The sequence below is a fragment of the Vidua macroura genome, chromosome 2 (genome assembly GCF_024509145.1).
Source record: "Vidua macroura isolate BioBank_ID:100142 chromosome 2, ASM2450914v1, whole genome shotgun sequence".
Taxonomy (NCBI): Eukaryota; Metazoa; Chordata; class Aves; order Passeriformes; family Viduidae; genus Vidua; species Vidua macroura.
Window position 1 is genome coordinate 76097106 of NC_071572.1, and position 26146 is coordinate 76123251.

General features: G+C 45.7%; 2 protein-coding genes across 10 annotated transcripts in view; one reads left to right on the forward strand and one right to left on the reverse strand.

The window, feature by feature from the left end:
• MYO7A (myosin VIIA) overlaps nt 1-17846 on the forward strand; it is a 58431-nt gene extending 40585 nt beyond the window's left edge. For 3 of the 6 annotated variants that reach the window (XM_053970133.1, XM_053970132.1, XM_053970134.1), the window contains exons 29-49: nt 1684-1803; nt 2506-2679; nt 4459-4686; nt 5114-5284; nt 6282-6399; nt 6680-6806; nt 6921-7090; nt 7245-7435; nt 7988-8112; nt 8790-8947; nt 9427-9580; nt 9699-9854; nt 10217-10322; nt 12029-12142; nt 13211-13298; nt 14089-14195; nt 14394-14579; nt 15432-15548; nt 16023-16106; nt 16653-16772; nt 17492-17846. In XM_053970133.1, coding sequence (XP_053826108.1) covers nt 1684-1803; nt 2506-2679; nt 4459-4686; nt 5114-5284; nt 6282-6399; nt 6680-6806; nt 6921-7090; nt 7245-7435; nt 7988-8112; nt 8790-8947; nt 9427-9580; nt 9699-9854; nt 10217-10322; nt 12029-12142; nt 13211-13298; nt 14089-14195; nt 14394-14579; nt 15432-15548; nt 16023-16106; nt 16653-16772; nt 17492-17581 — 2904 coding nt within the window. In that variant the 3' untranslated portion in view covers nt 17582-17846. Of the gene's footprint in view, nt 1-1683; nt 1804-2505; nt 2680-4458; nt 4687-5113; nt 5285-6281; nt 6400-6679; nt 6807-6860; nt 7091-7244; nt 7436-7987; nt 8113-8789; nt 8948-9426; nt 9581-9698; nt 9855-10216; nt 10323-12028; nt 12143-13210; nt 13299-14088; nt 14196-14393; nt 14580-15431; nt 15549-16022; nt 16107-16652; nt 16773-17491 lie in introns of all 6 variants that reach the window. The other 3 variants (XM_053970135.1, XM_053970137.1, XM_053970136.1) reach the window with 3 other exon arrangements.
• A 475-nt stretch (nt 17847-18321) lies between these two features.
• Nucleotides 18322-26146, reverse strand: part of GDPD4 (glycerophosphodiester phosphodiesterase domain containing 4) — a 40210-nt gene continuing 32385 nt past the window's right edge. For 2 of the 4 annotated variants that reach the window (XM_053970140.1, XM_053970139.1), the window contains exons 13-16: nt 25176-25323; nt 23997-24079; nt 22351-22436; nt 20865-21847 (exon numbers count right to left, since the gene is read on the reverse strand). In XM_053970140.1, coding sequence (XP_053826115.1) covers nt 21816-21847; nt 22351-22436; nt 23997-24079; nt 25176-25323 — 349 coding nt within the window. In that variant the 3' untranslated portion in view covers nt 20865-21815. The other 2 variants (XR_008435680.1, XM_053970141.1) reach the window with 2 other exon arrangements.

The window sequence follows — 26146 nt, forward strand, 5'->3', positions numbered from 1 at the left end:
AGCAACCCCAACTCTCTCAAGCTATCTCTATAGCAGAGGTGCTCCAACCCTCTGAACATCTTAGCGGCCTCCTCTAGACTTGCTCCAACAGCTCAACATCATTCTTGTGTTGGGGGCCCCAGAGCTGGATGCAGCACTCCAGGTGGGATCTGGTTAGGTCAGAGCAGGGGGGCAGAATCTCCTCCCTCGCCCAGCTGCCCCCACTGCTAGTTATGCAGCCCAGGACATGTTTGGCTTTCTGAGCTGTGAGTGCTCACTGATGGGTCATGTTGAACTTCTTGTTCATGGATATTCTCAAGTCCTTCTCCCCAGGATTAGTCTCAATCCATTCTCTGCCCAGCCTGCATTTGTGTTTGGGATTGCCCCAGCCCAGGTGCAGGAAATTGCTCTTGTCCTTGTTGAACTTCATGTGGTTCACGCAGATCCAAATCTTAGGCATGTCCAAGTCCCTCTGGATGGCATCCATTTCCTTCTATGATTCTGTCATTCAAAAGTATCAATTAGAACTGAACATTTTGAGAAGGTTTTCACTGATAATGAGGCAGGTCTTCAATATGTATTCCAGCTTCCAAATATTCAAGTTATGCTTTGGATCCCATTAGACACCTTTATCGTATCATGTGTTAAACATGGGCCAAGGTACATTAGCACTCCTGTTCTTTGCACCTTTCTTTCAACCAACAGTGGGTCTAGGTGGGAAGGTTCAGTCACAAGGAAGTAGGAATGTGAAAAAATATGTAATTGCATAGTTCATTATTAACAACAGCATAATTAAAACTACACTTTGACATTGCATTGACCACTTACCAATCCAAATGATCAACTGACCATTGATCATTTGCAGCAGATCTCATCCCTATAACCTGGCTGTGTTACGTAGGTACTTCATAGTGTCTCTGTAAGTTAGGATTAACAGAGATATCTGTCTCTCTAGCCGTGTTCTTTATAAAGCAGTCTGTGTTTGTGAAGGAATAGCTGTGCCTTATTGTTCAGAGAACTCTATCTTTCTACAAAGTCTCTCAGAAAAAAATTTGGTTTACAGATTTATTAGTCTTAGCCAACATTTTGGCCAAAATGTTTGTGCAATATTTTAAAGTGTGTTATCTTTCATATTGTGGAAATCACTGGATTTAATTTTCTCTACAATAATGTGGTTATATTTTTAACATACACTGAAGTGCTTCAAATTCTGGTTTAGGCCAAAATACTATTTGAAATTTGACTAAGGAGATATGTGTTTAATGTCACTGTGAAAGATCTTTTGTGCTGTCAGTTAAATGTTCTGAGTAGTATTCACTTACAATCCCCCTGAATCATTACTTACTCCCATCTTTTTGCCAACACTCAATAGCATTTTATAGCACATCTTTAAAATACAAAGGTAGAAATCACTGACAGCAATAGCAGGAACAGAAAAGCTGCTGCTCTGGCTTCAATCAAAGGTCTATCTAGTCTGGTATCTTATCTCCTCTGAGGCCAGAAATGCACAATAGAAGAACAAGGCAGGGGTGCAGACTGTCCTACTGTCTCTCAGCTTCCAGTGATGTGATGTAGGAACATCCGAGCCTGAGTGGAATCACTGTCATTAGTCACAGAGGGCTTTTCTCCAATAAAACCTTATTTTTTGCAAATGTTTGGCCTCTAAGCCAAAGATCTAAACAATGTGTTCCCTGATGCCAACAGTATTTAAGGAACTTTATCAATGGAGGCCCCCCAGGTTATGCTCCCTACTGTGAAGAGAGGCTGAGGCGAACGTTTGCCAATGGGACAAGGACACAGCCACCCAGCTGGCTGGAGCTGCAGGTATGAGCCCTTCTGTGTCTTCCCCAGGGAACTGGGGCTTAGGGTTTAAGCGTTTCAAGGGCCACATCTCTGTCAGGATTGAATGCGGGATAACAAAATGCCGATTTCTGTCAACATTTTTCAGATAATTCCAACATACTGCACTCCCCGTACATCCTGGATTTGCTCCAGAATATGTTGAAGATCAGTCCTTTTGGCTGCATCAGTATTTGTAAATTAAAATTGCACTGTTGGCATTGAGGTCAGCTGGCACAGAGCAAGCCCTTGTGTGTTCAGAAAACTATCTTCCAGATGAAGATGGCTGCAGGCAAACTACCTCCCATGAGTGGTCCCTGGGACTTATTTGGGGATAATTATAGCTGGAACAGGCAGTTTCTGTAAAAATTGCTCATTTTCTAAACTGGTTTGCAAGCATATACAGCTGTGCTCCAGTGTCTATGAGCATTCCCAAGCCTCCTTTTCTGTTCTGGATTAGGCACCTTGATGACTGAATGTATTAAATAAAATATCTGTGACTTCCAAGTACTTCCTGTGGCTGACTGTGCATTATTCTCTTGATAAATATGGTGTGGTAGCACTGAAAAGCAGCCAGTCAGTGGGATCAGGAATTAGTAAGTAGTTACCAGAGTGGGGTGCAAGAGTATGCAGGTAAATAGTATTGAAATACACGTAACGTTATAAAGTTTGACTTTAATCCTTTAGGCGACCAAGTCCAAGAAACCAATCATGCTGCCTGTCACATTTATGGATGGGACAACAAAGACACTGTTGACAGACTCTGCAACAACTGCTAAAGAGCTCTGTAATTCTTTGGCTGACAAAATCAGCCTGAAGGACCGATTTGGCTTTTCGCTCTACATTGCACTTTTTGACAAGGTATATCTTAAGTTCTGTTCCTGAATAGTTCTGGGAAAGAAGGGGGAGGTTCTCCTTGCTGTCACATAACTTCCAGAAGGCAGAGGGACTTGCACTACAGTGCAAGTGTCAGCATGATTTTCACAAAAAGAGTAGTCAAACTCTGCAGCTGGGTTGTAGGAAAATCTCTCTCCTTGGATATATTAAGAATTCAACAGGAAAATACACAGAGAAATCTATTCAAAGATTCACCTTTTCTGACCAATGTAATGGACCAGAAACCTTCAGAAATTCCTTTTCTCCTACATACTTATGTGATGCTATTCTCTTACTCTTAGTTGAGCTTATTAGAGATGAATTTCCAGTAAAACATCCTACCTGGATTTTTATGCAAGGGAGCCAATTAAATTTAATTGGAAAGCTAACATTTGAAATTAAGCTTCCAAAATTAGTTAAAATCCAAGCTGCCATGCCTGCATTGGCATTTAACTTGCTTTATTTGACCTAAAAAAATATATATTTCTCAGAAATTATGTTAAAATAAAGGTGAGCATAAATGAGGGGGGTAAAGCTTCATCAGATGAAACAACAGCTGCAAGTCAATGAAACTCAAGTATTCCAATAGCTGCTGTACAAGAGGATGAAGTATATTCTCATCTACTGATGTGGCCACCTCTGCCTCTAGGTGGGGAAGAAAATGGTTTATACTCTGTCGTCTTCATTTTTTTTGAGGAGACATTCAGCATAGGATGCTAAGTCTGAAGAGATATAGTGCTTTGGGGGCTTCATGGCAGACCCCAGTAAGAAGACAGGTAAATTTCTGTAACAGGACAGGCTTTTTTATTCTGGGTTTTTCTGATGCTTAGCTAGATTGGATTTAAGCCCATGACTTTGAAACAGTGCATTTCAAAGCACAGTATTGTCCTGGTTCAGGGCAAGTCTGGGGAAAGAATTCCCCTCCCCCCCCACAAAAGGGTTCCTTTAGGAAAGCAGATTCAATTGGCCCCTCCCCCCAGCCAGTTCGGGAGAAAATACCTCTGGAGGAAAAAAGTGGAAAAAACCTGTTTATTATACAAGAGAACTTAGACAATATTAAACAATAAGACTTCTTGCCACTCCAAGAGAGACACATTCAGAGCAAATCCCCCCCCCCCGGGCTGCAGCTCAGCTCACTCAGTCTCTGACCAGTCCTTCCGGCGCTGGCAATGCCCGGCCCGCTGGGCCACAGGTGTGAGCTGCTGATGCTCTTCTGGTGTTCAGTCCAGAGCAGATCCAGAGAAAGGGAAAAAAAACCACAGTCCAGGGAACTTCTCTGCCTCAGCTAGCTAAAACTAACTAGAAAAAGCAAAGGAGAGCTCTGTCTCGCTGTCCGTCCGTCTGCAGACAACACCGTCCCGGAGCAGGAATGTGGAGGAGGGAGTGAGTTTTTTGAAAACAAACCCTGAGCTTCTTCCCTCCTCCTTTCACTCTTGGAACAAGACTTCAACATAAACAGGGCAGACGATTGGGGATAAAGGCATCATACAGCCACCCTAGGACAGTATGAATCAACAATAGTTTAAAATGGGACCACTGGCTTTGCTGAATCTCCTTTCAGTCTAGATGGGAAGCTGGAGCTCAAGATGGAATGGCTCACCCAGTCATGCTGCAGGATTTGGCTGGCTAGATGACATAGAACCATTGATTGTTTTGATTATTTTGATTATAAAGGTAGTCTGAGTGACTCAAAAATAGATCTCTCTACCTTAAAAGGTCTGCATTTGGTCAGGTGAATGCCACATTTCTCTCTGCTGTGCCTAGGTGTCCTCGCTGGGGAGTGGCAATGACCACGTGATGGATGCTGTGTCCCAGTGCGAGCAGTATGCCAAAGAGCAGGGAGCGCAGGAGCGCAACGCACCGTGGCGGCTCTTCTTCCGGAAGGAGATCTTCACTCCCTGGCACAACCCCAGTGAGGACAACGTGGCCACCAATCTCATCTACCAACAGATTGTGCGAGGGGTGAAGTTTGGGGAGTACCGGTGTGACAAGGTATGTGACCTCAGCAGCTCCCAGTCTGGTCCAACAACTATCTTTGAGATGGTGAAATAGGTTACAACAAAGGGGATGATAAATATTCCTCCCTGGACGCCCATTAGCTTGGGCATTATGGTATTCACATGGAAAACAGGAGCTACAGCAATCAGATCCTCTTGACTGGGCTTGGACGCTTCCATGTGCTGCATAAGCACTCTTAACAATGAACAGGTTAAGGAAGGCTTAATCATAGCTTTTAGTGGTCAATGTCCTGAACTTTAGATGTGCAAAAAGTTGCAAAAGGTGAAGTTCTGCCAAAAAGAAGCATGCTCACACAATTCTGTAGTACACCCAGCCTCCACAACAGGCTCCTTGAGTGGTGGAGGATGGATGTTGTGATGACTTGGTGGCAGCATTAACTTGGTTTGTTTGGCTCCCACAGGAGGAAGATCTGGCAGAACTGTCTTCCCAGCAGTACTACGTGGACTATGGGTCAGAGATGGTACTGGAAAGGCTGCTAAATCTAATTCCATCCTACATTCCGGACAGAGAGATCACAGCTTCAAAAACAGTGGAAAAATGGGCTCAGCTCATTATAGCTGCACATAAAAAGGTGGGGACAATAGATCACCTGTCGAGGACCACATCATGCTTCAATAGCTTCATGTGCCTTTTAAACGTGTGTCAGACATCATAGCTCAGCTCTTAGCCTGGCCTGAAGCTAAAACTGTGAGAAAGGGCAGGACTTGTACTAACCATATTCAGCTTTACCACTGGTTTTTATGCAAGATCTGACAGAAGACATCCTACAAAGATTTACTGTGAGATGCAAAACACCATCTCTGGGCTGGCATTCCTGTTACATGAGATTGTGGTGTTACCAGTTGTATTACAGAGGTGGTTCATATCTCTGGGTGATGTCAGGGCTTTATTGTGCTTTATGTTGTATAAAACCTCCCTGGCTTCAATTAGAACATTTGTGACACTCTCACAGGACAACACTTCCCATAACTCATTACCCAGTACTCATGACCATTCATGAGAGGTGATGTTCCTGGCATGAGGATGGGCATTCATTTAACATCAGGAGCCAGCTTCAGATTAGGATCCCTACTATATAAACATCTCCATGTGTATTAGGAGTCTCACCTCAACTTAACTGTCAGTGGAGACACAGGGAGTCACTTGGATCTTGCACATCCCCAGTCAACCTGTCAGCTTTGTACAGAAGTGTCAGGTGTCTAAGGTTGCCCTAAATAAGGGGCTTAAGGGATGACTGTCTGCTCCCAGCTAAAGGAATGTCAAGCTGAAAAGTAAACACTTAATTAGGGAAACCCACAGTCAGCTGAGAGGAACCTCACTGAGACTGGTCACTCCAGATGGTTACCCAGCCTTCTCCAAGTCAGATTATTCCATAAAGTGGGAACTGAAGGCCAGGACTTTGACCAAACTGTCACTTCTTCCTGTAGTAGTTTGGCCCTTAGCCACACTGAGACCTCCATTAATATTTGTTCCAAGATCTTCAGGTTACATGGATTGATTTTCCTTGCTCTCTTCCAGGATATAACTGTGTTTTGCTTCATGTTGGTTGTGGTTTGCTTTTTCTGTAGGGAATTTATACTCAGAAGAGGGCAGACCCAAAAAAGGTCAAGGAAGAAGTAGTGGACTTTGCACGTTTCAAGTGGCCTTTGCTGTTTTCTCGGTTTTATGAAGCCTTCAAATTCTCAGGTGAGTCAGTAGAGCACATCCCCAGAGCACAAGATGCTCTAAAGCAAAAGGAATGAGAGATGGGGATTCCCCAGACAAGAAGGGGACCATCTAGCTGGTCCTTTTTGGAGGCATTATTTTTTGTTGCATCCTGATTAGCAATGGCTCAGGCAATGGATATGCCACTATTTCTCTCCCTTAAAAAAACACAGAGCTTTTTGATCATTGCATCCTCCTTTGAAACATTTTCTGTATCCTAAGACCCTTCATGAGCTGATTGAATGTTTTGTCTTCAACCCAGGGCCAAGCCTGCCTAAAAATGACGTGATTGTAGCTGTCAACTGGACAGGGGTGTACTTTGTGGATGAACAGGAGCAGGTTCTCTTAGAGCTCTCTTTCCCAGAGATCACAGCTGTGTCAAGCAGCAGGTAAGGAGGAATAGGCTTGGCTGGCAATCTCACCATAGATCAGTCTTTTTCCAGGCTTTGCCTCTGGATGTCATTATGTTTCATGTTTATGTCTCCTATAAAAATATATCCCAGAGGAGGAAAGCTGCAAGGGCAGAGTTTCACCCTGGCCACCATTAAAGGTGATGAATACACTTTCACCTCCAACAATGCAGAGGATATCCGGGACCTGGTGGTGACCTTCCTTGAAGGACTAAGGAAACGATCCAAGTATGTGGTCACCCTCCAAGACAACCCAAATCCAGGCAAGTAAATAGCCCAGCTCAGTGGTAAACCAAGAGATAGATAGATAGATTTAATATTCCTGAGGAATGTGGAAAAAAAATCCAGTTCTAACCAATGTTTTTTTTTTTGTTTTGTTTTGTTTTTGGTTTTTTTGGTTTGTTTTTTTTTTTGCAGTGGGAGAAGAATCTGGGTTCCTCAGCTTCCTTAAAGGAGACCTGATAGTTCTGGACCAGGACACAGGAGAACAAGTGATGAACTCGGGGTGGGCTAATGGGTTCAATGAACGGACCAAGCAGAGAGGGGATTTCCCAACTGATTCCGTCTATGTCTTGCCTACCGTCACCATGCCTCCATTGGAGATCGTGGTAAGCAGGCTTATGGAATTACACTACTTGGTACAATGCCCATGGAGGTCAAAGCCTTCGTGGAGTGCTTAGATCTGGCCAGAGTCTCCCTAAATGTAAGGCAGAAAACAAAGTGGATGAGAGAGGTGGCAAGTTGTCCAAGGCAGAAGTGATTTCTGCCTTTCTTCTGATCTCAGCACTCAGGGCACCACAAACTTGTGACTTGGAATATCCATGTATTGTGCTAAATCCTTCCAACTGGCCTGATTGCTTAAAGGTGTATTTGTGGTTGAAGGGAATTGCTACATTCACATGTGGAGCTGTAGGTTCCAGAGCACATTATCTTCCTTAGGAAGTGATCCACACTATGGAAATGCATGTTATTCCTTGCATCAGTGACTGAGAATAGCACAGAGAAATGGCAACTGCACAGTTCTAACTGACTGTTAATGGGAATTGATGGATTATTCTCATTTTCACTGTTCTTGTTTTGTATCTGCTTCCTCTCTTTGAATACATCAGATATATTTTATTTCAAATATACCAGGTAACAGAGAGCTTTTCATCCCACAGGCCCTGGTCACAATGACCCCTGACCAACGACAAGATGTTATCAGAACCTCTCAGATGGCAGTTTCAGACAGTGAAGAAAGAGTAAAGCCATACACCTTGGAGGAATTTTCCTACGATTATTTTAGGTGATTTTTTTAAACCATTCTCAAAAATTATAGGAGTCCATCTGCAGGTAGCTTGGGAATCAGGAAAATTTTGCTACTGGACAAGACTCTGAATACCCCATTGTGTGACTTTGTAAAACTGCAGCCTCTAGTTTACGTCATGGCATTTGAGCTGCAGGTTTTCTACAGACAAAGTTTTATAAAGGATTTCTTCTCAGCAGAGGTGTAGCAATTTGAAATTTAATATTATGTGGGAGGATATTCTTAGGCTATATAGGTATTTTCATCTCAGCTCCAAAAATTTAAATGTGCACCACTGCTGAATGCAGCTGACCAAAGCTCCCACTTCTGTTTGGATGGGCTGGCAATCCAAACAGATCAAATCCTCTGAGATGTCTTTGCCTTGTTGGGCTTATACTGCTAGGTGATATTATTTCAGCGTGGCCGCCCTGACCAGGTGATTGTGGTGTCTTTACTGGGGTAGGATCTATAAGAGACTCTTCTAAGCCACAGGAGAGTACAAGTGGTTCTCTTTGAGCAGAACTGGAGCTGGATACTTGCTAAATTGTGATGTCCCTTTTGATGTAAGAGTTCATTAGCCAAGTGCTGTGAGCAGCCATCCTAGGTGAAACACTGGCCATAAGCTGTTCCTATTATCCCTGTAATCTCTCCACCTCTTGCTTTGCCTATGCCACCAGACCACCTCCAAAGCACACCCTCAGCAGGGTCATGATCACCAAGAGCCGTGGAAAGGACAAGCTGTGGTGTTACACCCGCGAGCCCATCAAACAGCCACTGCTGAAGAAGATCCTGGGCAGCGAGGAGCTGTCCCAAGAAGCCTGTATGGCCTTTATTGATATCCTTCTTCTGCTTGGGAGTCCCCTTGGGCAAGAGGTCTGTCAGGCAAAGGGCTGAACACGCTCTTTAGGGTCCTAAGCAAAACCCAAAGAAAGGTTTGTGGTCCCTCTTAAGGGCTGTGGGACCATGGCACAGGCTTGGAAATGGGTCTGTGCCACAAATCTGTACCTTAAGCATCCTTGAAATCTGAGGTGTGTCTACTTCTTAATCAGTGAGGACCTGGGGACCAGTTATTGAGTCCTGCTGGTCCACACACACTAGCACTGTTCTGTCTCGTTTCAGCTGACTCTGCCAAGTGCACCTGCTGTGGATGGCACAGCCCTAATGAGTCCACATGGCCTTGGAGACAGCATTTGATGCCTGAATATCCCTTTGCAGTCACTTCTGTAGTCATGTTAGGATGTCTTTAACAATATCAGCAGCAGAGGGCCTTCACCAAATGTCCCAGTTAGCTCATCCTTGACCCCTACCTCCCACCTGTGCTAAAATATATGGGTGACTACCCATCCAAAAGGACCCGCTCAGTCAATGAGTTGACAGACCAAATATTTGAAGGTGCCTTGAAAGCTGAACCCCTAAAGGATGAGATCTACTGCCAGACCCTCAAGCAGCTCACAGACAACCACATCAAGTAAGAGCTGTTCATTCCCCTTGACCCAAATGCACTAGACTGTGTTGGGCAAAGCAGATCTGAAGTGTCCGTGCCACAAGTGATTTTTTTTTTTCCTCCTGGGTCTCTTCTTGTGCAGATACAGTGAAGAGAAAGGCTGGGAGCTGTTGTGGTTGTGTACAGGCCTTTTCCCTCCGAGTAACATCCTCCTGCCCCATGTCCAGAGGTTCCTGCAATCCCGGAAACATCACCCCTTGGCAGCAGACTGCATCCAGAGACTCCAGAAAGCCTTGAGGTATGGCACTGGAAGACCTAGTCCTGATTGTACCACAACATCCAGATATGTGTGAAAAAATACAACTGGGAGATATTTTGGTGACTAGGGTCACAGTGAAAGCTCACAGCCTCTCTCTCTATTCCACCAAACTGACTGAAAGAGACATTGGGTTGCTGATAAGCAGTGCAGAAAAATAAAAATTAATCAACTTCATCCAGGTCCATTTAAGACACTCTCTTCTTTCTTGGAGGAAAGATAGTGTTAATATTAAGAAAGCAGCTGAAGTTACTCAAAAAGAATATGCATTAAAAAGGGACTATTCAAACAAAGGATGCTTGCTACGATGATGCTGTGACACCTGCCACCTCCTTTTTTTGCAGGAATGGATCCAGAAAATACCCACCCCATCTGGTAGAAGTGGAAGCCATTCAACACAAAACGACCCAAATTTTCCACAAGGTTTACTTCCCTGATGACACCGATGAGGTAAATGGGAGAGAAGGAAATTCTTTTCTGTCAGGATGGTTGTCAATTTTCTTATTAAAATCTCAGAAGAAGCTAATATTGGTTCTGATTCAGAAAAGCTCAGCCTTTCCAGAAGCCTCTGGGCCAAAGAGTAACAAGGAAAATCCATCCTTGTCTACTCAGATTTGTTGCGAGGTGTGTTTTTCAATATATGGGTGCTTTGCTGGTGTTCATTAGAGGCTTTATAGAGGCTTTATAGAGGCTTTATGGTATGACTGCAGAAAGAGGGAAACTGGATGGGCTCATCTATTCACTCACAGTAGCTCACAGCCCTTGCCTCTCAGTTATTTGGAGCTTAAACCAACAGATATTGTCCACCCAATGATACCTAAAGGGGTACCATGGTGGGCCCCCGTGGGAAATGGGCAGACTACTGCAGGACTGGCAAGTAAGTGACTGAAATTACCCCTTCTGACCTGAGATGACACAGAAATTAAACCTGCACTCAGGAAGCTCTCTCACTAAGCATCTTACATGCTCGTAAGGCAGCTAGTCATATTGATGCCAGAGCAGATAGGCATGTCCTTGCAGATACTGCTGTTTCACTTACTATCAGTCTTCCTGTGAGGCTCACATCTCTCTCTTCCCTCATACCCTTGGGTACAACTAAATTTCTCTATTTCCAAGTGGGTTTATTTGTAAAACTGTCCACACCCATGGAAGGAAAAGGATGATTCCTCTGCAGCAGCTGGAAGTGCCCTTGTTTATCTGTAGAGAGAACTCTTGGGGTTTCTCATCACTTTGAGTGTTTTTTTCTACATGACCAGCAATGAGCATGACACTACTTCATACACATGCATCTGTGTGAGAGCCAGTAGAAGGAGGCAGTGGGGACTTCTACACTTGGATGGGTTTGCTGTGATCCATTTGGCCATGGAAATCACCAGATGGACTGGCAGAGTAGCATAATTTCAGTACAACATGCATCTGCACTGATGTGGTGCTGAGCATTAGCAGCACTGAACCCCAGATCAGACTCTCATGGGATGTGGAACGTGGGTCCTGGTAGTTTGGTGGTTCAGTTGTGCATGTGGTGGTCAGAAGCTTAAGTTCTTTAAACTGCTATGAGCTGAATCTCATTCAGTGGGCAGAGAAAAACTAAGGCAATGTAAATGCTGAGCACAGCTCAAAAGGCAAAACCAGAATTGGGATGTGCATACAAATGGGACAGACTTTAAACATCCCATGCTTTAGATATCCATAAAACTAGAATAATTTTCCCCTCTATTGAGCTATCTAGAAACCAGGCATCTGGCTTAGACCTGGTCTAAGCCAGGCATCTGACTACCTCGTCATCACTGGAGAGACAGTTGGGACAAATCAGCCTGGAGGTCTTTCACTCTGTCTTTCCCACCCCTCTTCCCTCAAGCAAATAGTTCTGACACTTCACTGTTAGATCAGAAAAATCTCTTGCATCGCCTGGAGAGCTCTGGATAGGCCAGCACAGGATATAGATACAGTGTCGCAAAGCAGAATGCTACAGCAGTAGCATGGCAGAGCTTCTGCAGACATCCCTTCCAATGCCCAGAGCCCCAGTCCACTGTGTCACTGATTTCACTGGTGGTGGGCATCTAAATTCCTCTGTGCATGTGCACCTGGAGCTCCTCAGACAGCAAAAAGTGGAAATTAACCCTTAGATAGCAGTAATGATCTTCCTCTCTTCATAGGCATTTGAGGTGGAATCCAGCACAAAAGCCAAGGACTTCTGCCAGAACATCTCCAACAGGCTGCTCCTGAAGTCCTCTGAGGGCTTCAGCCTCTTCGTCAAAATCTCCGACAAGGTGAGTGACCTACCCAGAGGCTGAGGTAGCCCTGAGGTACCCAGGACAACCTGCTTGCCAATAGGTACACATTGGTGGAGCCACAGCCATGTAGTGAGAAACATTTCTCTACAAGCTGTGTGGCATTTCTAAGTCAGATCTGACCTGATACAGATGAGGTTTGCAGTTCCACAGCCCTGACTTACAGCTGTCACCCCAAAGGATTTAAAGCACAGACAGGCAAAGCTCTCCTAGCCTGTTGCTGAGTTGGGTTTATAAGAAAGGACTAAGTAAGAAAAATGTGCAGCTTACAGCTGCCTCTGGCAACTGTGAGAAATCTATGGAGATAGTCATCAGGAAGGGAAAGGAAGGGTTGTGGTGAAACAAGTTGCAATAAGGAGTAATGGGTGAAATTAGAGACAGAGCCTGAAGCAAGGTGCTGGCATTGGTTTTCTCACATCAGCAGTTTATAACACATCAGTGTAAGAAGTACAAATCAGTGAGCAACAAGTACAGGAGATGGGGTGGGCAGTGGCCAACCCTGCCTGTGGAGTCTTGCCACTTTTTTGGCGCACCACAATATAAGGAGGAAATAAAGCTGTTTGAGAGAGCTACTACAATGGTGAAGGTCCTTGAGGGGAAGGCGTGTGAGGAGCAGCTGAGATCACTTGCCTTGTTCAGCCTGGAGAAGAGGAGACTGAGAGGAGACTTCATTGCAGTGTGCAACTTCCTCATGAGGGGAAGAGAAGGGGAAGACACTGATCTCTTCTCTGGGGTGATCAGTGATGGGACTCAAGGGAATGGCATGAAGCTGTGTCAGGGGACATTTAGGTTGGATACTAGGAAAAGGTTCTTCACACAAAGGGTGGTTTGGCACTGGACCAAGCTCCCCAGGGAGGTGGTCATGGCACCAAGCCTGACAGAGTTCAAGGAGTATTTGTACAATGTTCTCAGGCACATGGTGTGATTCTTAAAGATACCCTATGCCAGAACATGGACTCTGATGATCTTTCTGGGTCCCTTCCAACTGAGGATATTCTGTGATCCTATTGTATGACAGCCTTCGTGACTACGTGCTGTGTCCCCCAGGTCATCAGTGTGCCAGAGGGAGATTTCTTCTTTGACTTTGTGAGACACCTGACAGACTGGATAAAGAAAGCAAAACCAGCAAAAGATGGTAATGATGACTTTTTTCCAGTATGGGTCACACATAGCCTTCCTACAGCCCTCCAGCCCTCTCAAACCAGATTGACCACACAGTCTGCCACAAGCATTGGAACAGACTGTTCACGGAAGTTGTGGAATCACTGTCCTCTAGTGTTCAAAAAAATGTAGGTGTGGTGCTTAGGGACATGGTTTAGTGATGCTCCTGGCAGTGTTAGGTTAATGGTTGGACTCAATCTTAGAGGTCCTTTCCAGCCTCAGTGATTCTGTGATCTGTTGGGCCATGCTGATGGGAGTGGTGCTCTCTGCACCATCCCTGGGGACATCACCTGGGAGGTGGTCCATCCAGGAGCAGCAAAACCTCTGTTCCAACGCTAGTCCTGGTCCCTGTGAGAAGCACCTGCTGTAGGGCATCTCTCCAGGAAGTGCCTGCAGGAAAGTTTCAGTGGTGGGATTCATCTCACCTCATTGACCACATCCAAAGTGGAACTGGCTGCAGCTCTGCTGAATTTATCAGTGGCTGCAAGACATAGGTGCCTCCAGGGTACAACTCCTCTGTCCTGTGTTAGGCACAGGTACTATCAATGAAGTACAGTAGTGCAAGTGAACCCAGACACTTTTTCCAACTTATTCAAGCCTTGCATGGCAGTGATGTGGTTTGTTCTGCAAAGTCAGAGCCCAGTTGGCCTTGTGAATGCCCCTGTCCCTGCAGGCTGTGATGGCACATGGGCACTGCTGGATGCAGACACTGATTGCCAGCTGATACTCACACTATTGCTGTTATATTTGCTTCACTTGCACAGGTATAGTGCCTTCCCTCACCTATCAAGTGTTCTTCATGAAAAAACTGTGGACCAACACAACACCTGGAAAAGACTCGATGGCAGACTCAATTTTCCACTATTACCAGGTGCGCTGGGACTCTGCAATAGCAGTGGAGACTTGGGAGGGATTAGGAGTAGGTTGCAAAGACTTGTCCATCTCCAGATGTTCCCAGGGAACAGCCTCTTAGCCAGGGGCTGGATATCTCCACAAACTCCATTTAACATCTAAGGGTGAAGGTCCACAGACATCCTCTCTATCTTTCTGTTTTCTTTCCTCCATGCAGGAGTTACCAAAATACCTGCGTGGCTACCACAAGTGCTCACGGGAAGAGGTCCTGCAGCTGGCAGCTCTCATCTACCGGGTCAAGTTTGAGGATGACAAGTCCTATTTCCCCAGCATCCCCAAACTCCTGAAGGAGTTGGTGCCTCAGGACCTCATCCGGCAGCTCTCTCCAGATGACTGGAAAAGGGTAAACTAGCAGCTTGATTCATACACCAGGCCTGGCTGGGAGAAGCCCAGTCTCTCAGGTGACTTGTCTGACATTCAGTGTTGAAGTTGGACTACCAAAATCAGTGACACCTGGTCCTTCTGGAGCCTTACCAGAACTTCAGCTTCCCTGGCACCACTAAGAGGAGAGATTGTACATGCATGTTCACATGTACATGCTTTGCCCCGGGTTTTCTTTGTCCTGACTGTGGCTGTACTGGTGGATGCAAAGCCAGATGGAAGCAGGCTAAGAGATGGTCTCATGAAGAGGTGGTCTGTCATTTAATGCAGACCACTGAGTAAAGGGGTAATTCTTCCTGCTTTACACAGGGAGACCTGTGGCACAGGTGCGAAAACAGGTTTAGCCTTAAAATATTAGAGGTGTCTCACTGTCAAGAAATAGTCTGATAAATCCTTTCTGTTTCCTATCTGATATCAGGATATCTGGGCGGAAGGTCTCTCAGTCTCTGCTGCATAAGTTGGACAATCACAGTTTATAATCTCTTTACTGGAGTCACCAGCTCAGCTTATTTAAAAAGGATCTGCCTTGGTTCCAGGCCCTCCTCTGGTGACAAGAGCACTTTTTTGAAGAGTTATTGGAACAGAGGCTAGAACCAAACATCAAGGTCAGGTTGGACAGGACCCAGAGCAAGCTGCTCTAGTGGAAGGCAGCCATATCCACTGCAGGAGAATTGGACTAAATGACCTTTCAAAGGTCCCTCCAACCCAAACTCTTCTATGAGTCTATCATTGTGGAATTGATGCTCCTTCCATACAAACATCCTTGGTGCCAGGTTCTGCAAACCCTCCATCTCTCTTGTGTTCTCTGTTGCAGTCCATCGTGGCATACTACAACAAACACGCGGGAAAAACAAGAGAAGAAGCCAAGCTTGCCTTTCTAAAGATTATCTTCAAGTGGCCTACATTTGGATCAGCATTCTTTGAAGTGAAGGTACCTGCCCTGGGGGTTCTCTGGCAGCTTTTAGCCAAGATCACGAGCCCTGTACTACAGAGGGGTTCCAGATCTGAACCAGACTGGGACAATCCTGATGAAACAGGGAAAAATGTAATACTCTTAATTGGAAAAGTGTGAATACACTTGTTCATTGCTGCTCTGCCTCTTTATACAGACAGAAGTGTTGTAGAACTTCAGCATATCTCAGACCTTGGGGCTGTTCCCACAGCTGTGCTGCTGAACACACAAGAGCTCTTCTCTGTTTTGCCAAGGCAAAGGGGAACCTGTGGTTTTCCAAGGGATGTGTCTCTACCCACCACAAACCAAATCCAGATCATCCACCATGCCAGTACAATTCCATCAAGGACAGTAGAAGCCAGTGCTGTCAGGAGAAGACAGGGAGACGGGAAATAGGAAGGGGTCTGATTTTGCTTGACACATCACCTGACCAGTTCATCTCTTTTCCAACAGCAAACTACAGAGCCAAATTATCCAGAAATCCTTCTAATTGCCATCAATAAGCATGGAGTCAGCCTCATTGATCCCAAAACCAAGGTAAGCAATACCTGGGTATTCACCAGATGCTCCCGAGCCCAGTCCCCAAGCCCTCATGGAAGACATCCCAAGGAGCATGTTGTTCAGTACTTAGTGAGTTCTCTTTAAGCCAGGTTAGAAAGGCTGGATAGACAGAAAACTTTCTGGAGGCAGAAATTCACAGTTGCACAGAGGCAGCACAGACTTTTTCAACAAAATATGGATTGGGAGCATCAACTATTAGGGCCCTGTACCTGGAGGATGCACACAGTCCTTCCTTAATCCTTTCACAGGCAATAGGACAGGAGTTGGATTAAATGAGATCCTACTAGTTACTTCCACCACCTGCATGGTCTTTCTAGTCTAGCAGTCCTTCTCTGGAGGATCAGTCAAGCTCTGGAGGATCTGCACTCTTGATCTCACTGCTATTCCCATGACTCTCATCACAGTAGACATCCTTGGCCTGCTGTGATAGAAAGTGAACAGGGACAATGAGAAGTGTCCACAGGCCCTCATGGAAGTCGAGGCTCTCTTGCATGTTGAGTGTCAGTTTTGTGTTCCCACCAGGATATTCTCATCACTCACCCCTTCACCAAGATCTCCAACTGGAGCAGTGGCAACACGTATTTCCATATAACCATTGGCAACTTGGTGAGAGGAAGCAAGCTGCTCTGTGAGACCTCTCTGGTAAGAAGCGTTAAAGGTTAGACCAAATCCTGACTTCAGCAGCAAATTGTGCCTCAGGGATTCTCTGGGCTGAAAGTGGTCTCTCAGAAGAGCTGCTGATACAGTTTTTTTCCTTCTGAATTTCCCATGGCTCTGCTCAATTAATCAGGGCTAGGGCTCTCACTTGGTCCATCATCCAATGAACAAGCACACCTAAGGTGCTTGGGATGTTGCTGTGTCAGGAGCATGAGGGACCGCTCCCTATAACTGGACTGAAAAACACATTAAAGCTGATATGGGCTTAAGGGGTACTCTTGAGCTCTTTAACCAATATCATTTACCCAGCTTGTCCCTAGTAACAATCACAGCAATAAACCTCCTCCTAGACTATCTTAAACCCAAAGCACAAAGGATAAAAATTCCTTCTGGATTGTTATTAATCTGAGGCATTCAGTATTTTGTTGGCCATTCAAAAATTTATGTCCTATCCAAAGCTCCCTATGTCCTTAGCCTCAGCAGCATCCTGGGACAGGGAGCTCCTCCATCTCAATGTGGCAAATTACGTTTGGACAGTGTTCCTTGTGGTGGTGACATTTCACCCAAGGAGAATGGTGGAACAAGTCAAAATGTACCTGAAAATTTGCAATGCAAGAACTGGTAGCCAGTGTGCTCAGGAGACACAATCCAGAGACTGTAAGCTGTGCTCTAGAGGCTGGTAACATCTTCCCTCTCCTCCTCAGGGGTACAAGATGGATGATCTTTTGACCTCGTACATCAGCCAGATGCTAACAGCCATGAGCAAACAGAGGAGTGCAAAGGGTAGCAAGTGAACTGCAAGAAGCCACTGGCACATGGTCATGGGGCTAATTCACCAGCTGAGGGCTGTGGGATACCCGTGCAGCTGGGCAAGAACCTTTGCCTCCCAGATGTGGAAGATGAGCCGAACACCATCAGGGAGTTCAATGGACTCTGACCTTGAGGGCTCCAATCCCACCTCCCCCTCCAGCGAAGATGACTATCTCTGACCTCCTACTCACCTTCCTCACCCTGCATCCCAACTCAATCCTACATCTCAAAGATTTCCAGGGGACACCACTGCTCTCAGAGAGTGACCAAGGCAAAGACACTCCAGCAGGAAGTCACAAAGGCTCTTGGAAGAGGATTTTTGTGTGTGTGTGTGTGTGTGTGTGTGGCTTGCTTTGTTTTCATTTGTTGTTTTTTTCTTAAATATGAGAGCTGTTAGGATGCTAACAGGTTTTTGGTGAAGTTCTGGGAATTTCAGGTTTGAAGAGGAATAAGAGAGCCCTGACCCCTGCTGGAAAGATGTCCAGTGAACACTGCAGGGCTTGTTTTTAAGTCATTACAAAAGAATACAGTGTGTTCTTAAGATGTACAGAAAGAAAAAGCAAGCAGGGAGGAGCACATTTTAACTAGGAATCAGAATAAACAAACTACTGATCGAACAGGCTAGAGTACTAAAGTCCTATCTGTGCAATGCTGGAAATATTTAAAGAACAAATTTTAAAGTTTCGTTTCTTCTTTTATTTATTTTTTAAAATATTAAAAAGGAAAAAAAAATCCTGTATTTCATGCCGGTATCTGGATGCTGACCTGCAGAACAATCCCTTGCCTAGAGATTCCCTAAGAGCTATGACTGCCAGAGGCTGAGTAAAGCACATCTTTCTCAACCTAACAGTTCAGCTGCAAGCAAAGCTTGGAAAAATAATTATCTCCTTTTGCTCCCTGTGTCCAGAAAAATTAACCTTGACTTTTACTGCAAACTTCAATATGGATATAGGGGTTTTGAACACCCCATGCTTGGAAGACTGAAGCCGAGCCTATGTTGGGTTGTAATTCAAACATTTACTTGGCCATCAGGTTTGTATCAGCTGATGATTTTATTGTGATTTGTGTTTCTGTGTAAAGCAGCTCTTCATGAGTCCTAGTTGGACCTGAACCACTCACAGCAAAGGCAGACCCTTGATTTTGGTGGTCTTTTCTCCATCTTTGATTGGCTGTCTCATCTGCCACCCAATGACACACAGTGCGGACCAGCCTACTTTGGAGCAGAGATGGGACCTGCTGGCAGAGAGGAGGCTGCAACCATATTGTGTGTGGAAGGATGCAGAGAGAGAAGCCTGGGGGGGTGCCTTTCCAAAATCCAGGCTTCAAAGGAAGACATGGCTGGGTGTGGAGTATCAAGAGAGGGGACAATTGTACACCAAGATCTGGTGTTGGTGTAACCAACACTGAGTGGATCTCAGTAGATGTTGAGGTCTCTCTTGGTCCTGTGCATTGGGCTGGGTTTGACTGCTTTTGTAGAAGTCCATATTGTGTGGTGTCACGTGCTGCTCTGTTAAGCTCAGCTGAGCTCAGGTCTCCAATACATGGTGTGCCAGGCAGAATTGGCAGCGCTGCTTACCAGATCTCGAGGACTGTGACATTCAAGTGGGATGCAGCAGTCACACGACTTTGGTTGCTCCATCAAAGCAAATGAGATGCTGCACGGAGACATCCACCAGCCAGACAGGGCTGGTAGGAGATCACCTTCCTCCATCATCCCCTACCCAACGCACTCTGGTGATGGGAGCATGGTTACACCAAGGCTACATTAGGTGCCCAGCTGCCTTCTCACCATCCATCTCTGACATTTCTCTCCATTCCCCTGCTGCCATGATCCAGCTGTCCCAGGGATCCCACCTGTCCTTAGACACATGCCTATCATCACCACACCATTACTGCTTTTTCTGAGACTCCAGCCATCCCTGCCACCCATTGCACACTCAGCAGACGATGCAGCACAGCAGTGTTTTCCAGAGCTATTGTGGGTCATCTTTCTCCTGCCACCACCCTCATCCCTCCACTTACAGCTCTGTTGGCATCCCATGCACCCCATAATTTTGGGTGGGACTGGGACTCTGTGTGTGTGTGCGCCTGTGTGTCTTACGTATTAGCATCTGCTGGCCTCTTTGTATACACACCAAGCGATGTAACATGAAAAAAACATATGTCCAAGTGAAATACTCCAATTAAAAAGCATCAAGTAACTTGCGGGAGGCTGTTCTGCACTGTGCAGTCGTGGTGATATCTCCAGGAGGAAGGGTGGGATCAGGGCTCCTGGGTTCTCGCTGTGGATAAGACTTCTTGCACTGTGCAACTCCTGATGACAGCATCCAGCAAGGGGGAGTAAACTATCAGTGTACACAGACTGGAAATTAATTGAAATCTTTTCTTTTGGGGTAAAAAAACCACTGAAGTCTGGGAGTCTCCACTGCTTGTCCTCTATGATAAGGGCTGGATCTTCCAGTCAGTTCTGAGCTTAATCACTGCATGTAGATGTTGAGTGAAAAGTCTGTGTGGGAGTCAGACAACCAGTCGTGCTTAACAAGGTTGCCAGACCTTGCTAGCTGAGAAGCAATTAAAATAGTAGCTGAGATGTGACAGAGCGTAAGACATTAAAGGAAACCACAGGTCTAACTGGCCAGGCTCTCCCTAGGCAAGGCTTCTGAGGATAAGAAGGGTGAGTACAGGGAGTTACCAGTGCATACTGGCCAACCATCAGCTAAATAACATGGATCAAAGAGCATTGAGGTGGCTTTTCACAATGTATATTACAGGTAGCAGTTGGGGAACCACAGCCAAGTCCCTCACTTGAGCACCAAGGCAGAGGCTGAGGAGCCCATGGTGCACACCACACATAACCCACACACTCCCCACCTCCTACTGTTGTTGTTCACATTCCCTATGTGAGTGGTACCCATGAAAAGTTATGAACCACCTATGTATGCAAGGCACGGGAGGGGGATTTAACACCATCCACTCCCCATACTTCTTAGACCAGCTCTACAATATTTCATCAGCCCTTTAGCCTTTTTCCAAAGGAGGATCTTCATTTTTCACATTTCTAGCTTCCAGAATACTCCAGAGTTGCAACTTGGAAAGGTTTGGGTGCTTCTCGGCACAGATAACTCTAAAACTTAATGCTGCCGTCTCACTTGTAATCACTTCATTTAACAAAAGGCTCATGTATAAGAAATGTCTGTAGTCTGGATCAGGTAAAGACTACTGTATTCTTTCTCCTTCACAGTTAGCTGAAATAAGAACAAAACATGATAGGAGAGATAAAATGTATTTAAAACATCACTTGCAATTTACAAAAAAACATATTATCTCTTCAAGTAGAAAGATATGGCTTAAACCTGAGAGATGTTTACATCTCCCTTACAGGGCATAGGCCCCCTCCTCACTGCCAGCACGCACTGGGAGAAATGAAAATTGGAATAAATCCCAGGCTATAGTACAGGTGTACAGACCTTCCCAAGGGAAAAGCAAACACTTGGTGAGACCAATTCATACACAGCTCCATCCTTCTGAAGAAAAGTGGTTCTTACTCGTCATAGTCCCAGTAGCTACATGGCCAAGACATCAAAAAGTCCTCAGCCTCCACATGCCCTTGCCAACAGACAAGGGGAGGAGATTGTCCTGTTAGGCTCTGTGGCAGGGCAAGAATGGGGAAAAGGAAAACCAAAGTTGATCCTGCCTCTGTTATGGAAAGGTACCGATTGTCATGACCCAGCCAGCAGCACCTGACCATCGTGGTGGGGATAGTGTGCTTTTGGGGATAGAGGACACCTGCAAGGTGGGAGGACAGGAGGTAGTGTGTGAAGAGGCTGGTTTGATACAAGAAATCTGGGCACCTGAGAACAAGGAGGTCTGGAAGATGCTCAGATGTTTGCAGCATGTGTGGAAACGGCTTATGCACAGGAGGAATGATTGCCCTGAAATGCCAGTGGTCCTGGGTAAATGGTGGCTCCCATGTGGTTAGTGCATCTCACCATAATGCACAGTTTCTTCATGGCTGCAACTCCATCTGCGCTCTCCTGTGCCGCAAGGATCGCTGACAGGCATGGGAATGTGAGAAGGAGAGGAGAGGAAGGTTGATGCTCATCTCCAGTAGGGCCACAAAGGCAAATGGCTCCTCCTCACCAGGTAGATCTGAGCCCCCACCAGCTGGTCTCCCTGGCCGCATTGAGATGGCAGGGCCATGTCCTCTCTATGCCCATGTCAGGCCAGGACAGCAGGCATATCACTGAGCTCTGGAAAAGGAGACACACAGTGAGCTACCAAACATCTGCGTCTGTTCTGACAGCTACTGTGAGCAAACAGAACCTGTTTGAACATGCATGCAGCCCAGGTTGGGTCATTTTGTCTGGATGATAGCTGATAGCTCCATGGGTGCAGAAATGTGGTGCATGGGAGGGTCCTCAGCCAATCCCACCCTGCCTGGCAGAACCAAGAATTCTCAGTGCCTCCAGAGTCTCTTTTCACAGCATTGGAGAGTAATGAATATTGAAGGGGACATATAGAGGTATCTGCTCCAGCCTCTGCTTGAAGCAGGGCCAATTGGATTGAGCTGCTACAAGGTCTGGGGCTGAGATATAACCCAGACTGCATCCTTCCTCATAACCTTCCTTACTTAAGTATGGACACTTCTGTACTTAAAGTATGGACACCCATCACCAACCCACCCATCAGGATCTCAGTACTCCCACAGAGACCACCCTGAGCAGGATGCAGCTGCTCTCCTTGCCCTGCTCACCTGTCTTGAATTTGTTGTAGGTGCCACCACTCTCTATCATCGGGTTACTGTCCTGGACACAGCAGGAGAAGTTCTTCTCTCGCCACCTGCATGGGACAAAGCACTTGGGTCAGGCCACTGCCTGCTATGGTGTTCCTCACAGTCCCCTGCTGCCTTGGACAGCTTTTTCCTACTTTGTGAGGGCAGGTATTTTGGGATTTTCTCAGGTTCTTACTGAGAAAGGACTCAAGTGCATGACTGATGTCTAAGCATCCACACTTCACGTGTGCAGCAGCATTTTGAAGGCAACTTTCTGACTAAGCCCTGTTTTCTAAGCAAGATTTAAGAGCTCCAAAACCCCCAAAATGTTTACAGACACTGGTTCTAAAGCAGCCAGGCAAATTTTAAAATTGTTATTTTGGTGTGTTCATAAACCTGACAAGACCACACAGGGCACTGAAGCACTGCTAATGGCCGTTTGGTCCCAATCCCTGGGGATGCCCTTGCTTGGGAAATGGACACAACATGAACATGATCCTGGAGGAGTTGGGTATGGCAAGGTCTGATGGTGATGGTGATGCTTTACAGGGGTGATTGTGTACCACCCTGAAAACTGTAGCCTTGAAAACAAAGGGAAAGCGGGACTTGAAGAAAGCGGAGCAGGGTAAGAGAGGGAGGAAAGGAAAGAACACCTTGCTTTGGGAAAAGCTTGGATGCCCAGCAAAAATACCTGTACAGCTGCTAGTTCATCACCGTCAAACTGCTACTAATTAATTTTTTCACCATCCCAGAGCAATATTAGCATGCCAACCTTTTCCCATGCCAAAGCAAGTCACAGTTAACAGCAGCCCAGAGTGCTCAGCCAAGGGCTTCCCAAACTTTTTGCTTGTTGCCACCAGCAGTATCATTGTACTGCCAGCACCCTGCAAAAAAGGGGTGCTGGCAGTACCCCTGGTAAAAAAAACTCCCCTGGGCTGGCTGCTCTGATCCTCCCACCCACCTGCAGCCAGCCAGCTGAAGTGCTGAGCCCAGCACACCCTGCTTTCCTTGGGCACTACTGGGATGAGAGAACAGGCACATTCCTCATACAACTGTGGCAAAGCAGAACATCCAGCAGCCAAACACGACCAGCTGGGGTGAGCCTTTTCCATGAACCCCAGATTCCCCAATAATCTTTGACGGAGTGGAAGGAAACAAAATGTGGTGTCTGTGATACGGTCCGACATTTTTGTGTGGGAGGATGGATTTCCTGTGGGGCTCTGGCATGTGCAGAGAGACATGGGATGCTCAAATCTTAACATTGAGAGCTGGCCTAACAAATCAGTCCAATGAAACACTGTCAGATAGTAATAATAGAAAAATCAGTTCCTTTCTCAGCCCACCAGCTTTGATAATTGGTTTATGTTGCCACTATAAATCCACCAGTTCTCCACTGAATTCTGAGGGCAGACAATGACTGAGTTGCCAAAATGGAAAGGGAAAATGAGAGCAAGCAAGAGAAACAGAGAAGTTTTGGGGGATTTTTGGGTCTTTCTTCCCTTTCCAGAAGGGAAAGCTAATGTTCGCAAGTGTAGTTTTAACCCTTCAGGTCACCTGAAACATTCCTCCTTCCCTCCACCTGGAGCAAAAGATCAGGTTAGGATGGCCATTAACAACTTAGTAGTTACCAGTGCAGAGCAAAGATGAGCGAGATGAGGAATGCAGAGGTCAGATCTGTCAGGATCCACATGATGTTGTACTGCTGTGGAGTCTGGAAGAAAACAACAGAGTTGTGTCCACCACCAAGGACCACAAGATTTGTAAAAAAAAGTTACTCAAGCTCTTTCTTCCTGATTGAATATGGCTGTTCAGCTGCCTGGTTTGCATCTGCAGTAACATCCCATGGTTGTTTAAAAGCACTCGGTGGTACTTCAAAGTGGCCACTCAGCACTGGGTGTTGGTGCCAAATCATTCTCCTTCATACAAGCATGTCTGTTGTGTAGCCAAGAAGATTTTACCATATCACAGTGAATGCCACAGAGACCTCTTGTTTGTAAGGAAGATCTTGTACTTCACCCCAAACATAACATCAACTGGTGGCATCTCATTTTCTCTGGCAAAATTGCCCTTTACTGAACACCACAAAGAGCCTGGGGTGGCTCCCCCCTTAAGTCTAAGAGCACCTGAAGATTCATCCTAAGATGGGACTTCCACCCAAACTTAGAATGGACTGAAACACTGCATTTCTCTGGAGGGGAGCATTGTAGAATCTAATTCAAGACTGAAGCCAACTGTTTAAAGCCCTTAAAGAGACTCTGGTGGGACCAATGCCCCAGGTGCTTCTTGGTCCTTCAGGAGAAGGCAGAATAACAAATAGAGAAATTATGTGAAAATTCCTCCCAGAAGGAAGGCTTATTTTTGTGGTTGTTTCCCTTGGACTTGTGGAACAAGACCAAGTTTGACAAGGACAGTGGGATACTCTGGGAAAAGAGAAACTGTTGACATCAGTAATGTGCTTCAAAAGCTTAGAAATGGAAATCCTCATGCATCAACTTGTGTCCCCAAAGGCCCTTCCTTTCTTCTTGCACAAGTCTCAATATGACTTCTTCCTGTATCTCAAGGCCTAAGGTGATAATCCAAACAAGTAGGGTGCTTCATCCTGAGCCAGGAGAAGAGAGAAGGGTCTGGTAATATCTGTAGTGGCTTTGAGGTTCTGAGTAAGCCAGGTTTCAACTCAGGTCCTTCTTATGCAAAGGATCCTTAAAGGATGCTTTATCCGTTTGTGAACTGGCCCAGCGTCTCCAAAGGTAATCATGGACATCCCAACCCTATTTCCCATCCCTGAGACAGAGAAGACTTCCACTTACCATGAGGAAGAGGGGCTGGCTGAGATCCTTCAGCAAGTGGACAGCATTGGTGGTCACAGAGTGTGCCCCAGAGCACCATGCCAGGGAATAGAGCCATGGCTCGTTGACCACATAGAAGTTGGTGGTGATGTTTGCCTCAGCATATTTCCTTTAAAAGACCAAAAGGCAACAACCTTCATTGAGCAAGGAGATTAGCACTTCCTTCGGGCTTACTCAAGGAGATTCGGGAAGATCATGGGAAATGGTTGTAATCTTCTGTAGGAAGTACTTACTTTAGGACCTAGATAAGGAACATAAAGGAAAGCCAACCAGCCAATAATTAATCATTAACAATTGGTCAATACAGAATAGCTGAACAGTTGGAAACAAATGCAGATAAAATGCCCAAAAGGTCAAAAACTTTCTAATCCTTCTGCCACATGAATCAATGTAACAATGCGTATGTAAAGGAGGCTGTGACCAGTTGGGGGCCAGTCTCTTCCTTTGAAAGGCAACCGAAATATTCTGTTCTACCATTCTTTCTGCATGGAAGATCTTCAAGCAATAGGACAAGAAGAAATGGACCCAAGCTTCACCAAGGAAGGTTTAGATTGGATATTAGGAAAAAATTCTTAATAGCAAGGGTTATCAAGCTTTGAAATTGGCTGCCTAGGGAAGTGTTGAAAGTATAATCTCTGAAGGTACTTAAAACATGTGGATGTGGCACTTGGGGACATGGTTTAGTGGTGGGTTTGGCAGTGCTGGGATAATCGTTGTCCTTGATGGTCTTAGAGATCTTTTAAATCTAAACCATTCATGTTATTCTATAATCTTCCCACAATGTATTTCAAACCACCACAGAATTACAGAATAGCCTGAGTTGGAAGGGACACAGGAGGCCACAGAGTCCAACTCTTCAGTTAATGGCTCAGGTAGGGATTGAATCCACAATGATGGTGTTGGTTAGAGCACCTGAGTTGGTTAGACCAGCT